Below are 17,949 nucleotides of genomic sequence, written 5' to 3'. Positions count from 1 at the left end.
TGTATCGATCAGAGATTTACAGATTAGCCCTTTGCCTAAGTAGAACTACAAGTGTTTCAGAATTTACAGTACCAGACAGTCAGTCGACTCGATCTACATAATACACCCTCTTTGTGATGACATGGTGACGCTGCCATGCGTGACAAACCCGGAAGTAACATCCTGCAGGTCAGCAGACAGGCTAAGATGCAAGATGTTGCTTACATCTTTTTAAATGATGTGTATTGAAACGTCCTGGTAGCGGTTAGTAGACGTGTTTGAATGTCAAGCAGTTTTTGTAGATTTTCTATAGTTATCTAAAGCCAACTAGCCTTTTACGTTAAATTCGCAGTTTTTTGGCTGACAATTTTGTCATCTGCTGTGTGGAATACAGTAGCTAACCCAGCCAGCTACATTCAGTTCATTCACTTAGATCACGATGGAGACAGAAGTCGAGGCCGAATCACGAAAGCGTAGAGTTCACGGAATGCTGAAGCTCTACTACGGACTGAACGAGGAAGGAAAGGCCGCGGATCAACCAGAGTCCCTGGATCCCTGTGATATCAACGGGCCGCACTTCGACCCTGATGTTTATCTCAATAAGGTAGCCTACCAGCTGATATCTACAATGTAGCCAACATAAATGTTTAGTAGTGTATAATATAGTCTGTACAATTGTCTACTCGACTAAGGGCGAGACTCGCTGACCCACTGGACCAGGGCTAAATAAGGTAATGTTATTAATGGCTAAATGTTGAAAGTAGTATCAAGTATAGCCACTCTCGGGACCCTCTGTAAACTGTGTTTACACTGGACTTTACATAGGGTCCCTCCCCATCGGTCCCAAGCTAAATGGTATACAGACGGACTTTCCGTCGTAAACGTCCGTGCTGCGCTGTTTGAGTAGTCGTGATATGTTTCAAAAGAAGCATATAGGAGCTATAGGAGACAACGGAAACCTCAACGAATTTTCCTTTGGCGCAGAAGCCGTTAAGTATCTTTGTTTGACCGTTTTGGCAACTCTGAAATTCTCTCTTCCTTCCTTCCTTGACTTCCTTATTGACATCCCATTGTACTGCCTCCAGCACCAGGTTGGCTGGCTGGCTGCGCGTCCCTACGTTCCTGCCTCTGATCTGCTCTGTCGCAGTTAGCCAGTTCCGGCAGTTAGCCAGTTAGCGTGGGACCGATGGGGAGGGACCCTATGTAAAGTCCAGTGTAAACACACTTTACAGAGGGTCCCGAGAGGGGCTATATCAAGTATGGCGGTTGCATCATAGAGTTATAAGGTTATATGTATACAGACAGGTATACAGGTTACCTGTATACAGGTAAGTTGCACTTGCATTACTAAATGGCGTTTCTACCAGTGTCGATGTCACCTGGGGGTGCCACCTATATAGCCCTAAAATGGCTCATATTCCATTATGGAATACCAGCCATTAGGGACAGTGGCACCCATTGTGTGCTATATATTTTATATAGAAAACAATTACATTTAAATCCAAAAGATTGCATTTAGCTTTTTATGGTGGAATCATGTCAGTTACAGTTGTCAGCTGAGCTTGATTGTTTTCTCAATACAGAAATCCTCAATACCTGATTATTATGTTACTACAAATGTACAGTGATAATAAAATGTGCAGGACGGTATATTCATTTCTGACTGAGCTTTAAATACATGGTCCATAGTTGTACACATTTGCACTCTTGTTGCAAATGTTAAAAAGTGACTATATTTAATGCATGTGTGTGCCTGCTTGCCTGCCTCACAGCTTAGAAGAGAGTGTTCCCTTGGAGAGCTCATGGACCAGGAGAGCTGCATGGTCAAGCAGATCCGAGCCTTGGACAGTGACATGCAGACACTGGTGTACGAAAACTACAACAAGTTCATATCTGCTACAGGTGACATGACTTCTAGTGGTTTACTGTTTATCACTTGAGCTTTAAAGGACCACTTCACCACTTTTCAAATACCTTCATATAATTGGTCCTCACTAATGTTCATGATAAAATGCCAGAATTTTTTTCTACTCGTTCTGTGTCTCATGGGAGTGCTGTGGACAGTTCAGAAACCCGTTCACCCATCATCGATGGGGAATCCAAGCTAATTGAAACTGCAGGCTTTCTATTCCTGAAAAGTTGCAATGCGATAATGGAAGCCATTGTTCTCACGATAATAAAAATCGAAATATTAAAAAGAAAATCACACCCGTGTGAAGTGAGTGGTGCAACGGAACTTCCAGACCCACAGGAAAGAGCCCAGGGTGCCGGCCCGGTTCTGGCGAGCCGCTCCAGAGGCGGCCCCCCGGGGAGTCCTCGGAACATCCAGACCCCAAAGAACGCTCCCAGGGTGCCAGCCTGGTTCCAGCGAGCCGCTCCAGAGGGGGCCCCCCGGGGAGTCCTCGGAACATCCAGACCCCCAGGAACGTGCCCAGGGGGTAGGGCCAGTTCCGGCGAGCCGCCCCGTGTCCGAAACGGTTGAGAAATGACAGTTAGCGTGTGGGGGTCCCCGGAACATCCAGACCCCAAAGAACGCTCCCAGGGTGCCAGCCTGGTTCCAGCGAGCCGCTCCAGAGGGGGCCCCCCGGGGAGTCCTCGGAACATCCAGACCCCCAGGAACGTGCCCAGGGGGTAGGGCCAGTTCCGGCGAGCCGCCCCGTGTCCGAAACGGTTGAGAAATGACAGAGTTACTGTGTGGGGGATTTTCGTGCTCGGACAGACGGACCCAGGGACAAACATAGCTCCGTAATGGAGTGGTTGCACCACTCAAAAATCTGCCTAATGATGATGTCACTGGTGGACGGGTTTCTGAACTGCCCACAGCCCTCCTATGAGACACAGACGGAGAAGAAATCAAATTGTGGTATTTTATCATGAACATTAGTGAGGACCAATTATATGAAGAAATTCTTCTTCATATTGGTTGAAAAGTGGTGAAGTGGTCCTTTAAGCCCACCTCACCTGCCGTTTCTTCACAAAAATGAATGACTTAAAGAACTAACTCGATTTTAAAAACCACCATCACCTTCCTGCGACCCCACTAGGTTCCTGACCCATAGTTTAAGAACCTGTCAGAAAGACTGTCATTCATCCACTCCTAAGTTCCATTCATCCACTCCTAAAAAAATAACCAGAGATGCTTAAAGGATGACTTCAACAGGGGGTCACGGTGGCACAGTCGGTAGTGCTGTCGCCTGTCCCCTCACAGCTAGAAGGTCCTGGGTTTGATTCCCGCTGGGGACGCTGTGGGCGCTAGGGGCGTGTTCTCTCCTCTGCGTCATCAGTTATTATTATTATTTTTTTATTAAACCATTTAGGACTGATCTGATTCTAAAAAAAACCCTTCTGAAAAACATTTATTTATGAAAAAATTACAGAAATGTTATGCTGCTATACATACTACTACTGTACATGGCACCAAGAACAGGTTTTCCGTCTTGAATGGGTTTATGTGAGAACAATGGCTTAAATTATAGCATGCTAACTTTCCAAGAATCGGCCGAGCTACACCGAGCGGGTGCGTGTGACGTATGCACAGTCCGTGAAAATAATGCGTGTGCGAAACGCTCTGGCTTCACCAGAGCTGTTGGCGTGTGGAGATCTGTGTGGGAAGACAGTCAGTCGGCTGGAATTTTATATAATCGCACATGAAAGTAGTCTACAGTTCAATAGGCCTATATACAAGGTCTGAGGATTTAAATCCCAAGAAAGCTTGTGGCTTAATTGTTTCCATTGGGGAAAACTGTTTCCATTGGGGTAAACCAGCGGCTCCCAAACTTTTTCTATTAGTTTACCTGGTAAACTAATAGAATATGCACATCACTTATAGTTTTGGTCCTGGGTTGGAAAGTGACATCAGAAAAAGAAGAATAAACACGCACACTCATCTGCTCCAATACAATTTATTGACGATCGTTTCAAGCCACGGCTCTTCAGCCACATCTCTCGTCAAACTCGAGATGTGAGTGAGTCTCTCACCCACTTAAATAATACACCCACAGGTCACAATCAGTGGCTGGAACAAACGCAACATGGTAATCAGGTCAAATAATCAAATACATAGGCTTATAGGCTACAGTGTTCAACATTTTACATATCCACAACAGTGGGGGTAAAAAGCACAAATGGACATCATGATTAATAAAATCTAGGAAAAATAATTTAAATAATCAGCTAGCCTATACTTCGTCTTGTGCAATGAGTCAGACATAAATGCCTGACTCAGTGACATAACATTTATCTGCATAAGCATATTGATAACCATGACATAATGATTGTCTACTACTGCAGAGGGACTGGCTATGTGCAATATGAGATGCATGTGTGTTCCTGCTCATTCTGTTCTTATCGTCCATATAATCTACTACTAGGGATGTCATATTGTGTGTGTGTGTGTGTGTGTGTGTGTGTGTGTGTGTGTGTGTGTGTGTGTGTGTGTGTGTGTGTGTGTGTGTGTGTGTGTGTGTGTGTGTGTGTGTGTGTGTGTGTGTGTGTGTGTGTGTGTGTGTGTGTGTGTGTGTGTGTGTGTGTGTGTGTGTGTGTGTGTGTGTGTGTGTGTGTGTGTGTGTGTGTGTGTGTGTGTGTGTGTGTGTGTGTGTGTGTGTGTGTGTGTGTGTGTGTGTGTGTGTGTGTGTGTGTGTGTGTGTGTGAGAGACTGTGTCTCCAGAAGATATGTGTAATACATCACTGTGTGGTGGCAATTTGGCATATGTTCTCCGCGCCTGCGACCCGACGGATCCTCACCCGCCACCACCCCAAGGTTTATATGGAGACTAATAGATGCCTCATAGATGGTTGCCATTAAATCACAACCGCAGCAATCTGTTGAGATCTCCTCCTCTCTAGGGCATTTTACATATGCCACATATGTTTAGCGGACATGAAGTGCATTGCAATGGGGCTCTTTGGATTGATTGATTTATTAACAGTATGCATATACGTACATTCCAAACGAAAGGACAAGTCAATACAAAAACTGTTACTGTGGATGACACCATCATAAAGCACTTGTTTACAACAGGGTCTGCCATTTTCAATTAATCAGAAATGGATGCTGGATACTAGATGCTGCTTCTGTGTTCAGAAATGCGTGTCTTTAAAGCCTGTTGGTCTTACCAACATAACCTAGACCGCAATCACCACATGCACAGGCATTTTTTTATACAACATTTTTGGTTGTGGATGTTATAGTGCTCTTGATATCAAAATATTTCCAGTGAGTGGGTGCATACGTTATAACATGGCATGTACAACCAAAACTGTTATATTTTATAAATTCTATTGGAGCAGATGAGTGTGCGTGTGTTCTTCTATTGTTTCTATTGGGATCCTACTTCATATTTTATAGATATTCAGATTTAGTTTTGTACTATTTTGATGAAATGAGTACAAGAGGACCCCAATGGAAAATACACATTGGGAGACAATATACACGCGCATGAGGGCATACGCTTGTAAAAAAATAGAACCAATCATATTTTTTTAGCATGCGTATCCGTGGCCCGCGGTATCTGACTATCTGTGCGTCTGGTCTGGTGTAGCTGACATCATTGACATATATTGGATTTATTCAAACGCGTTGTACGCACGCCGTAAACGCATACGTACAGACGCCCACAAATGCACACAAAATCGATCTGTGTAGCTCGGCCAACTTGATGGCATGCAGTTTCTATTAGCTTGGATTCTCCATTGATGATGTCACTAGTAGGCAGGTTTGTCCACAGCCCTCCTCTGAGAGACAGACAGACAGGGTAGACAGAAATGGTACCATATTATGAGTATTGGGTGTACGGTGTTCATAGAAAATCGTTTCCTGATGTCCCTTTAGACGAGAACGGTGTTTTCAGGAGGTGAAAACGCAACAAAGTGAAAACAAATTCCAGAGTGGAAATCTTTGAGAACGCCGTTTCCTCCCGTCTCCATGTAAACGGGCAAAACGGTGACTCCGTAAAACGTATGACATCATGGCTCACAACGCATATGTTTATTACATTGATGCAGAGCCAGCCATATACAGTAGATGGAGTTCCTACAATGAACAAGCCTCCCTCCTCGCCTACAAAGCGCTGCTCATCAGCGATGGTGAATGTAAAACCATGATGTAAATAAAAAGCCTGTGATAGGCGGCAGCAGCGTTTATATATAGCCTAATGTAGGCTATTATAAATTATATAACCATCCCGTGGCGCGCTCTGCCTGCATGCTCTGGGCTGCCTGTCAGCCTGTGTGTCACTTGATGCGTTAGTCGAAAGCAACCCTGTTGTGGTCTGGAAGCGTCATTGAAAACCCTGATAGGCTTGCGTGAAGGGGAAGCTACCTGGTTCTTCTTGTACGTGGGTGACTGGTCTATTTGGCAGCCCGTTACCGCCACCTAGCGACATTATAGCGTTTTCATAAGGTGTGTGTACCCTATGTGTAAAGGGTCAATAAAAAATGTGAACGCAACGGGACTTTGCCGTTTTATATGGAGACCGTTGCCGTCTAAAAGAGGCCTTAGGACCGACCAATTATATGAAGATAACTTTAAAATGAGTGAAGTCATCCTTTAAGTTCCAAGAACATGTTTTTTTTTGTGTGGGACACAATGCTTTTTAATGCACCTCATTGTTTGCCACAAGCGTTTGCAATAAACAGGGTTTTCTTGAAGTGTTCCTTGGAATGTTTTCTCATATCAAAGATTTGAGCTGTCTGGCTCTGGGGCTCCTTATTAGCTGATAATGATTTATGTTAAGGGAGAAAACTCTTTCCACTGTAAACATTGTGAGAATAGTATTACTATTTTGTGTGCTGGTGACATGCGCTTGTCCAAAAATCCAGCAATGTTTTTTGTTCTTTTTTCCCCCTCCTGTTTCCTTGATATTGTGACCGCTAGGCCAGCAGGCACCCCAAAATCCAGCAATGTTAATATAAAACGAACGTGTCTCTGATGTGCTCACATCACACCACAGTCTTTATGTAGCTGTCCTATCCCTTGTTCTAAGCTATCCTTTGTGTTATTACTGTGCCTCTGGTTTGCCCTCTATATTTTGGTACTTTGCCTTTGGTAAAACACCAAAGGCACTGACTTTTATTAAGGGGTGATTATTAAACCCTGACGTCTCCATCGCTAGACACGATAAGAAAGATGAAGAACGACTTCAAGAAGATGGAAGATGAAATGGACTGCCTCTCTGCGAACATGGCTGCTATCACAGAGTTCAGTGCTTGCATCAGTGGAACTCTTCAGGACCAGCACACACAGATAACAAAACTGTCAGGTGAGGGAGACCAAGGGCAATTTGCCTTTCTAGTTTGGTATTTCATAGAGGTAGTTGTCCTATTTCTTCTGCTCCAATATATATATTTGTGTCTCCCTTGCTGTCAAATTGATTTATTCTTGTATCCATGTGCAATATACAGCAGAGAGACTCTACTCCATCATTCATGTTATAACACAATTTCCAAATGCCTTGGTTACAATAATTGTAAGTATTATTACCTTCAGCTCCATTTGTAATTCTCCTCTTCTCTGCCCTGCTCTATTCCAGGCGTACACACTCTCCTTCGTAAGCTGCAGTTTCTGTTTGAGCTGCCTGCGAGACTGAATAAGTGTCTGGAGCTGCAGGCCTATGCCCAGGCTGTGAGCTCCCATCGCCGCGCCCGCTGTGTGCTGCAACAGTACAGCCACTTACCCTCCTTCAAGGGCATTCAAGATGATTGCCATGCCATCATGGACAAGCTGGCACAGGAGCTTCGGCAGAAGTTCAGGTGTGTATTGTGGTAATGAACTATGGCCCTACTGTAAATAATGCCATCTTCAGTGAAGGAATGGACGCACATGGGGGCTTTATTCAAATTTGAGGGTAAATCTTAATCTTCATCTCAATTTGCATGTGAACCCATTTAGACCTGTGGCTGATTCTAAAAATGTGTTCTAAATCATATGTTTTCTGAAAAACTAAAAGGAAAAAAAAGAAAATGTATATATCGTCTCTGTCAAGTGAAAAGAAAGTCTCCTATGACGAAAACCGGTTACTTTTCAAGATTCAAATAAAAAAATAGCAGATTTACAAGCTCAATGTGTCACTTCTCGCCGTGTTTCCAGCTTGTGGATCTGCTACTTTTGTATGACGCTGCTGCAGTATGATCAAGTAGAGGGAGAGATGGGGGCGGCGGTGGCTCAGGGGTAGAGTGGCTGGATGGTAGCCGCAAGGTTGCCAGTTCGAACCCGGGCTCCCCCAAAGTTGGTGTCGAAGTGTCCTTGAGCAAGACACTGAACCCCTAATTGTTCCTGATGTGCTGGTTGGTACCTTGCATGGTTTCCGTCGCCATCGGTGTGTGAATGGGTGAATGTAATGCACAATCTCTGTAAAGCGCCTTGGATAAAGGCGCTATATAAATGCACCATTTACATTTACCATTTTAGAGATAAGATGTTTCTGCCCCACAACAGCAATGTATAGCAACAACTAAAGTGACACAGAGGCGCTTGAAAAGTATAACAACGTATATATGTAATGGGTCTAAATGGGTTAATAATTTGACCAAACAAAAAAATGACACCCAGTGATGATGTGGTTGTAGTGGTCATAGTGGTCACATGTTACCTTGCTGGCTTAGGAGCACATTTCCTTACTTTTTAGAAATGTGTTGTTGAGTTATACACCCTACCCCCATCTCCACATTTTTCTCCTACAAAAGTAGTAGATCTATGAGCTTGAAACTGAGCTTTTCGATCTTTTGAATCCTGAAAAGTAACTGTGTTGGAGATATGACATTTCCACCCGACTGAGACAATATTGCAAACTTGTATTCCAATTTTGGATGTCTTTTATGTATCTCATGAAATCAGTTTTAATAGATGCATGATTTTGTCTCTTCTCTCGAAGGCACTGTTTCAATTGTGCACCAGATGGAGCCGTGCTTAGCAGTTTTTCAACATTAGTTGAAATAAATTGTCTAAATGAAGGAAAATACACAAGCAAATCAGAAATTTTGTTTACTGTCGAGTTTTCAGTGCTTATTTTCACCAATCCGGTCCCGATGAGATACTGTAGCTGAATGAGAGAGAAATGTAATTTTTCTAAACGGTTCCTTGTGAGCATGGAGCTAACGTGCAATAGTAATATCCACAACCATACAGCGTGCTGTTCTCCTACAGATCACTCATTCAGATCACCCTTTCTGATCATAGGGATGGTGGGACAAGTGCCAGGGACCTGTCAGAGTGTGTGGAGCTGCTATTACAGTTGGATGAACCAGCCGAGGAACTGTGTGATAAGTTCCTGAGCCATGCTCAGAGCCGCTTGGAGCTGGACCTCCAGGGCCTGGAAGCAGAGATAAGACCGTATCCATCAGCTTCAGACACATCAACCGCTGGCACCCTATCTTCTGCTGCAGCTCCTGAAACTCCCTCTGATTCGTCCCCCAAAGCCAGCACCTCTCCAAGCTCAAAGACTGATATTCTGGAATTCATTGACAGGGGTTGCAATGAATTCGTCAGCAGCTTATGCTTGGTGATTACGTCTTATCAAGAGCTGTTCATCAATCACGCTCAGACCGGAGAGCTGGCGTCCAAGAACATCCCTCAGATGGCTAACGGCAAGCTCAATGCCTTCGTAGATGACCTGGCTGCTCGTTACTTCTCCCTAGTGGAGCGGAGGATACAGGAAGAGAAAGGGGTTGGAGATAACTCCCTCCTGGTCCGTGCATTGGACCGCTTCCACCGCAGGCTCCAGGCCGTGTCCAAACTGTTGCCAGGTTCCACTGTGCCACACAAGGGGACTGAGATTGTGGTGCGCGCGGCCACAGAGAGGCTCAAGCAGTACCTCGCGGCTCTCCAGAGGTTCTACCTGGACAGCTTGACAGACGTGAGGCAGGCCCTGGCCGCACCGCGCCTCGCGGTGGCCGGCACCTCGGCTACCGCAGGTGGGTCTCTCCTAGGGGGCGCAGCTTCTGGAAGAGACGGCCCGAATAGCCTACCGGAGCTTCTCTCCTCTCTGTCGGCATCCATCCTCAATCAGATTAAGTCGGTGTTGGCCTCGGTGCATCTCTTCACAGCTAAAGACATTACGTTCTCCAACAAGCCTTACTTTAAGGTCAGTGAATATTATATTTATGAATTTATATAATGATAAACAATATGCAGTATAATGATAATGTTGTTTTATTTCCCTCCCAGAAGCAGGAAGCTAAGTTTCTTTTTTTGTTGTTGTTCTTTAAATTTGATCAATTTGTGTAATATTTAATCACTGGATATATTTGATTGCTCAACAGTGGTTTTATGTTCTAGGAAGTTCAATGCACTGTTTTTTTGCTTTATGTTCTAGGAAGTTCAATGCACTGTTCTTTTGCCTTGAGTATGTTAATTAAAACCAGTCCTAAAAATAGGCCTTTTATTTGTGTCCCCCTTTGCCCTCACAGGGAGAATTCTGTAGCCAGGGTGTCCGTGAGAATCTGGTGGTGAGCTTCATAAAGTTTGTATGCCAGTCTTCACGGCAGTTTTGTGAGAGCGCCGGAGAAAAGGGAGGTTCTACACCACCGGCTCTTCTGTTGCTGCTGTCTCGGCTTTGCCTGGACTATGAGACCTCTACCATCTCCTACATACTCACACTCACAGACGAACAGTTCCTCGTTCAGGTACAGTTCTTTGCCTGGACTATGAGACCTCTACCATCTCCTACATACTCACACTCACAGACGAACAGTTCCTCGTTCAGGTACAGTTCTTGCTGTTCAATTTCAAGGTTACTTTAATTTGTCTCCCTTGGGAGAAATCTTGTCTTGGAAACACAGACCAGCAGCATACATACACAATACAATGCATTACCATACAATACAGTACAAAAATTATAATTTACTGTTGCTGTCTTTAACCCATTAAGATTATTTTTCTACAGATTTAATTCTACAAAGGCCTTCTAAATTAGTAGTTGTTCATGTTCAACACGTTTTTAATAGCCAATGCAAAAATCTAAAATGACACGAATGCTTTCCTGGTTTTAATGGATTAATGCCCAAAGATAATGTTTTTTTTTTGCCTAGATGAAATCCAAACATGAATGTACCTTTCACTCCTCCATAGATTTTATATGTAAAGAACGGAATAAATTTAGAAGCATGCATAAGGGGTTGTATTTATACTGGTAAAGCAAGCCCTGTCAATTAGTTAAGAGGTCAGTTACTCACATTTCGCTCTAGTCGTCAATCTAATATCTTTGGCTTAGTTTGGCATTATTAATTAAAACGTTCTTAGCCTCTACCCCTATTCTTATATCATCACTTTCCAGTTAGGTCTACTTGGTCTTCTAGGATTACAGGAGCATCGCTAGAGGAATTTATGCTTATTCTGTCATTGCACTTAATGCTGTAGAGTAGGTACAGGGACCTACAATCTGTTGAGATATTTTCACAACATTCTATTCTATTTTATATTGTTATATATATGTTCTACGTCATTGTCATGGTGGTGACTGACAATACCAATGTAGACTTTTTATATTTTCTTTTTGTTTACCAGCACCACAGCCCTGTGACTGCAGTCACAACATTATGCACTGAGGCCAGAGAAGCAGCACAGAAACTACTGAACCATTATGTCAAGGTACTGTACTGTAGGTCTTATTCAAAGGAATGCAAACCATATAAAATATATAGATATCGAAAGGGCCTTTCTGTGTGGAGTTTGCATGTTCTCCCCGTGTCCCCTAGGGTAGGTACCCTCACAAAAACATGCAGTAATCCTGGTCTCTAAACTGCCTCCCCTGGCCAGCCGGGGCGCCTGATGGAGGGGAATGGAACTGGTTGGAATAACGTGTTCCTTCCACACGCTATGTCCAACCAGGGAAACTCCCCCCTGTCAGGTGTAAAGGAGCAACTTGGACACTCATGCATGAAGGAAGCATGAGTTCAAGTCCGTTGCTCTCCCCAGGTTGGCGGAGGGTGTGTAGAGCCCAGGATCACATTAGATAATTGACAAAGGGGTGAAAAATGGGTTACAAAATTATAATTTAAAAATATATATATAGATATACGATTGTAACCATGCTTAAACCATACACTTGGTTGACTGGCGTTCCCCAAGGGTCTATACTATGCCACATCGTTTTCCCCCTCTACACCATCGCCGCAATGTGGGCTTGTCGATCTGCTATTCTCACCAAATATTCGAATACTATTATATGCCCAGAATATATAGGTGCTAGGGTGTATGGTTAAAGATCAAATTGAAATGCTAAAAGAACACAGCCAGGTGGCTGAACTAATTAGTGCCCTGCTACATAATCAGCAACATCCTGCTTTAATCACTTAAGCCATGCAATATATACTTCATCATCATACTGTACAACGAATGGCTCACAAAGTGTCACCAAGACAATTAACTCTTGTATTGGTTGAAAAGAGGTATTCCCTGAAGCTCAAAGTGAAATATCTCCCCAGCCTAAACCTTCTGTCTTAGCAGTAGACATTTTGGTGCTCGCATGGGTTTGACTTTGAATCCAGGGTAGGACATAAATCTTATGGATTACAGCTTTAAAACACAACACAACATTCTGTTTACAGGTCCAGATGTTATCACCCTTCTATAAACGTACATCCCCCCGTTTCTTTATCTCTCCACTCACTGATCTGTCCAATAAAGCCTAAAAAAGGATTTGCCAGGATTTGATATCTAGTACACAATCATGTTGGTAATGTTTTTCCTGCCTTTACTGCAGGTCCAGGGCCTTATCATCTCCCAGATGCTGAGAAAGAGCGTGGAAACTCGAGACTGGGTCAACACCATTGAGCCTCGAAATGTCCGTGCTGTGATGAAGAGAGTGGTGGAAGATACTACTTCAATCGATGTGCAGGTGATCTTTTATGTGTATTGATCTTATCTGCCGTCAGCTGTGATGTGAATTCTTTCTTTACCGTTTTTATGTGACTGTCAACATTTCAGGAGAAGGCTTGACACTGAATGTGTTTCTAATCTAATAGCTTTGAAGGAAAGACTTATACCACCTCCCTCCCTCATAAAATCTAGAGACTCTTCCTACAGGGTAGCATTTCCTCTGTAAAATAAATGTTTTAATCAATTTCAATAACTGCAACCCATTTTATTGATTTAGTGCCACATCACAACAAGTTGTCTCAAGACACTTTGTATATAGAGCAGTGTTTCCCATTAATTAACTAGACTGTGGTAGTCCGCCATAATATTTCTGCCACTGTTTCATAATTAACTGACATTTTATTTTGACTCTTGAAACAAATGCTTATAAAAAGATTTCGCTACTGTAATGCATTGCTGTCATTTACTATAGTGTAATTATCTCTCCTCATCTGCTCTGTTTCACAAAGGATGGGAATCAACCCCTGATATACACACAGTTTGGCAGTACCCAGCCAGTTACCAAGCTCACTCTTACTTTATACCAATTACAAACAGTACAGAAAGGCATAACTGAATGCAAAGCAGAAAGCTAAACTAGGCCTGGGAGAGTGAACATTTTAAAAGTGCATTGTTTGCTTAAATTATTGCTTTGTGTTTCTACCGGGTCAAATCTGATTGAGTTTTTGCATTCAACTCTGCAGTCCACAGTGGACCATAATAGAAAAAAGCCTCTGGCTTCTTTTTTTAAAGATTATTATTATTATTATTATTATGTTTGGCGTTTTTGCCTTTATTGATAGGGTACAGTAATTAGACAGGAAAGGGGGAGAGAGATGTGGGGAAGACATGCAGCAAAGGCAGCTTAGGTGCCTGGACTGCTCAGCCACGGCCCAGGCCAGCCTCTGGCTTTTTGTCATCCATTTTACGTGTTTTTAAATTGTTGTACTGCCTGTACCTTTAAAAATCATTTATAAAGTACAATCAATCAATCAACCAAGTGAAATAGCAAGTACTGTATAGTAAGCAAAGTCACACCGTAGACAAGTCCAAGGCAAGTTGCAAATCCTACTTTTCGCATCTTACAGCTTTGCTCTATAGAACTGAAGTGAATAAATCCTTTATTAACTTGATTGTGCTTCCCTTATAGGTTGGTCTTTTGTATGAGGAAGGTGTGAGAAAGGCACACAGTAGTGACTCTAGCAAGAGAACCTTTTCTGTCTGCTCAAGACAGCAACCACGTTATGCAGCCAGCTACACTCCAAGGTACATACAGTATGCTATACAGTATGCAACTCATGGCTTATGTGGTATACCTTGATTGTGCGCTGTCTTCTAGATTAGAATGTTGCATTGTCGCATGTTGCAATTGCAAGTTCAGTTTCAGTTCAGTTTTTTGCCTTAATACACTGCATCAACAAATCCAAAAGTAGTAGTCTTTAAAGCAATGCAACATCCATCTATTGAAGTTTTGATCATATAAAATGAAAATGGAGAAATGTGGATGTTATGGCAACCTATGAGGGTGCCAATTAGAGATGCTCCGATAATCAGCCACCGATTGGCAATTTATCTGTGATCGGCAAATTCTGGAGAAACCGATATTTTTAAGTGGTAAATATACCACTTATATTTAAGTGGTATAAATCTCATTCAGATATATACTGTAGTATAATATCACTTTTCATCTTTGTGACAGGCAACATCCTCCCCTTCCTCCCCACACACAGGAACGGTTTTGATGTGGGTTTTGACATATAATAATTTTGGAAATATTAAAATGTGCCCCTTACGCACAAGATCGATTCCATCCTCTCTCAAGACAGATTATACTAAAAAGGTTCCCAGATTGATCCATCATTCCATCCACCCACCATTTTGGTCCAAGATAATCTTGAATTGAAAACTATTGGCTGGATAGGCATGGAATTTGCTGTACACTTTCATGATTCCTAGGATTACCCCCACATATTTTGGTGACCCAGGGCTGCCACTAGCCTGGCTAATAAGCCAGACCGAATCAGCCGTTGGCAAAAAAAATTACGGTCTGGAGAGGCTCAATTGTACGCCCATTTCCTACACCAGAGAACTGGTGTGGCCAATCGGGACACGGTATGCAATATGGGCGGGCTTTGGTACAGTGACGTTCAATGCTTGAGACCTTTGACTGACAGTAGCTCTGACCAATTGCATCAAAGAGAAAATGTTTGAACCCGCCCCCCGAGAAACAAGATCCATACACAGCATCTCCAGACTCAAATACCACACGACAGTGTGATTTGAGTCTGGCTTATTAGCCAGGCTAATATGCCACCCCTTTACCCCTTATCCCTAAAATGATTTGCCACTTTTTACTATTTCGAGAAACCTTTTAAAATAGACGAATTACAAGATTTTAAAATGTTTTTCAGAATAGTAAATAATGCAAATAACCTTAGGGATAAGGGGTAAGTGGTGGCACAAGATAGGGCCCACAGTGCCTATTACCACTATTGGGCCAAAACTTCTACTTGCAAACGCAATATCACAAGGTTGGCAACTTGGCATTAAACTTGCTGAGCACATTCATTTGGTGACCAAATTCCCTAGTTTGAGTGCCACCCTGAGGCCAAGCTTTCCAGTTGCACACTATCTCAAAATGTAATGGGCAGATTCACATGAAACGTACTTCCCTCAGCAAGGATGAATGAACCCTACTGATTTTGGTGACCCTGTGGCCTTTCCTCTAGTGCTGCCCTTAGGCCAAACTTTCCACTTGCACACAAGATATCAAAATCTAATGGGCAGTTTGCGAGGAAACTTGCTGAGTACATTAATGCTCCCTGGAGTGACCCCATGACATTTTCTCTAGTGCCAAAATGTCACCAGATTAGAATATCTCATAATCTAAAGGGGAGTTTGCAGGGTGAAGCCATCTATGTGGCCCCATAGCCTTTCCTCTAGCACCACTCTTCGGCCAAAGAATAGAATCTACTATCTAGGGTCTGCTGGCAGGGCTTTTAGTCTTGTTTATTTCGGTGATTGTCATTTGAACCAGTGGTATTTGATTTGTCTGTTGACAGTGCTCCCATGGATACCAACCTCTTAAATAACATCCATAAGCTCTTCTCTGAGAGGATTGACATCTTCAGCTCGGTGGAGTTCAACAAGGTGAGTGCTGATGTGGGATGCGATTTATGCTTTTCTGAAGAGTCCTTCAATCAAGTAAGCTAAAGACACAGTAACAACGCCTACGATAGCAACCCTTTGCTGAATCTGTCTGTATAGGTAGACCGTAGAGACACACACACACACACACACACACACCATCTCGAGCACTCTCAGAACTTTGTAACGACTAACCTTTGCAATAGAGACAACAAAGTGCTTTAATAATACTTGTCTGTATCTTCCCACGTCTTTTTACTCCCTGTCTGTATTTATTTTTTTGTATTTTTTTATCACACACACACACACACACACACACACACACACAGAGGCAGGTATACACACCGATACACACCGATAACAACCGAAAACAACACAAACCGACACATTTATTCATCATTTCCTGTCTGAACTGCTAGGCAGGACAAAATGGAATATCTTTTCTTTTGACACAATGCACACCTGGCTTTTTTTCTTTCTCTCTCTCTCTCTCTCTCTCTCTCTCTCTCTCCTCCGATCAGGTCTCCGTGATCACAGGAATCATAAAAATCAGTCTGAAGACATTCCTTGAGTGTGTTCGCCTGCGCACCTTTGGACGCTACGGCCTGCAGCAGATCCAGGTGGACTGCCATTATCTACAAATGTACCTGTGGCGCTTCGTCTCTGACGAGAACCTTGTGCACTTCCTGCTGGACGAGATCGTGGGAAGCACTGCCCATCGCTGTTTAGACCCCGCCCCCATGGAGCAGAGTGTGATCGAAGTTATCTGTGAGAGAGGTTGAACGCTTTGACTGAAGAAGCGAAGTCTATTATCGAAGAATATTGTCGCCGATATGTGAAAATAAATAGTACCCGTATTGTTCCGAATATAAGACTATTCTGATTATAAGACGACCCCCATTTTCAAGACTCATTTGTGGAAAAATAACATTGAATGTCAAATAGTCTAGTCCCCGATTATAATGCGAGCCGTTTGTTAGGATATTTCCATTGGAAAGAAATGTAGTCTTATATTCAGCCCAATGGGGTATATGCTGTATCTCACCTTCAAGTAAGGCAGAAGGGGGAACTATTCTTGTTCTAATGTTTGGGAGGCTTGCGAGAGCTAGAAGTTTGGCAGCATTTTATTTAATTCATGCTTTTATCAGCAGGCACCTTATGAACTTTAATTTTGAATGTTGGATTTGTTCAACCAGTGCATCTTCAGTGGCAACAAATGGAAGCCCAACATTGGGAAAAGGTCCAGTTTTTGTTTGGACTTACATCTCAGTGCAGTTTTGTTGTTTTACAAGCTTTAATGCATTATGTCATCATTTTAGTCACCATGTCCATCAATTCCTTTCACTTAGAAGTTGTGTATGAATACAGACTGAACTGTCTTTTTGAACCGGTAAACCTATTGAAAAGCTGAAATGAAGTTGTACACTCCACCTTAAAGGAAGTGAAATTGTTAATGAATTATTGGGTGAGTCCTGCTGTTGAATGATGTGATATACTATTCCAAGACTATGTATTGTATTTCTGCACACTTTATTCTGTGCTCTCATGAGCATAATTGCATTCTCTATTCCTTAAATCTCTTGCACATATATACCTTAAGGAGTAATGTTAACATGTGCAATGAATCTATATTAATAATACAGTGATGCAACATTCTGAATTATTTCCTGGCGTCTTTATTTTCCTTACAGAGTTAAAGTGGCAATACGTAATTTTAATATTTCAGGCAATACTACTTGTCAACCAGTAGGTGTCGACACAAGGCTATACATTTCTCAATGGAAGTGTATGGGCGACCATCCAGCCTACTGCAGTCTGCAGATGTGCTTATTTTAAATTGTATTAACACATACTTTATCAATTGGCGTACATAGTGGTTGAAATAAGATTGTATTCAGCAAAATAAGTTCCAGATCGCAGCGTTACAGGATTTAAAATACATTTATGAAGCATGAGTTGTGAAACAGCCT

General features: G+C 42.7%; 1 protein-coding gene across 1 annotated transcript; it reads left to right on the top strand.

Moving 5' to 3' along the window:
* Positions 1–134: 134 nt before the first annotated feature.
* vps51 (VPS51 subunit of GARP complex) lies at positions 135–17,639 on the top strand. The gene is made up of 11 exons (XM_079508232.1): positions 135–583; positions 1,752–1,881; positions 7,092–7,238; positions 7,509–7,728; positions 9,155–10,058; positions 10,384–10,599; positions 11,480–11,563; positions 12,678–12,812; positions 13,983–14,098; positions 15,895–15,982; positions 16,501–17,639. Exons 1-11 carry the CDS (start codon positions 419–421, stop codon positions 16,759–16,761), a joined length of 2,466 nt encoding a protein of 821 aa, XP_079364358.1. The 5' UTR covers positions 135–418; the 3' UTR covers positions 16,762–17,639.
* Positions 17,640–17,949: the final 310 nt, after the last annotated feature.

This window comes from Electrona antarctica, assembly GCF_951216825.1.
Source record: "Electrona antarctica genome assembly, chromosome: 8".
NCBI classification, from domain to species: Eukaryota; Metazoa; Chordata; class Actinopteri; order Myctophiformes; family Myctophidae; genus Electrona; species Electrona antarctica.
The sequence above is the reverse complement of the archived record's forward strand: the minus strand, read 5'-3'. Positions and strand labels throughout refer to the sequence as shown.

Bases quoted from the DNA above. Each gene is read 5' to 3' on its own strand.
- vps51 (XM_079508232.1), top strand. From the start codon at position 419: ATGGAGACAGAAGTCGAGGCCGAATCACGAAAGCGTAGAGTTCACGGA. The intron at 1,882-7,091 runs GTGACATGACTT...CTCCATCGCTAG, and splicing joins CAAGTTCATATCTGCTACAG to ACACGATAAGAAAGATGAAG. The intron at 10,059-10,383 runs GTCAGTGAATAT...TTGCCCTCACAG, and splicing joins CCAACAAGCCTTACTTTAAG to GGAGAATTCTGTAGCCAGGG.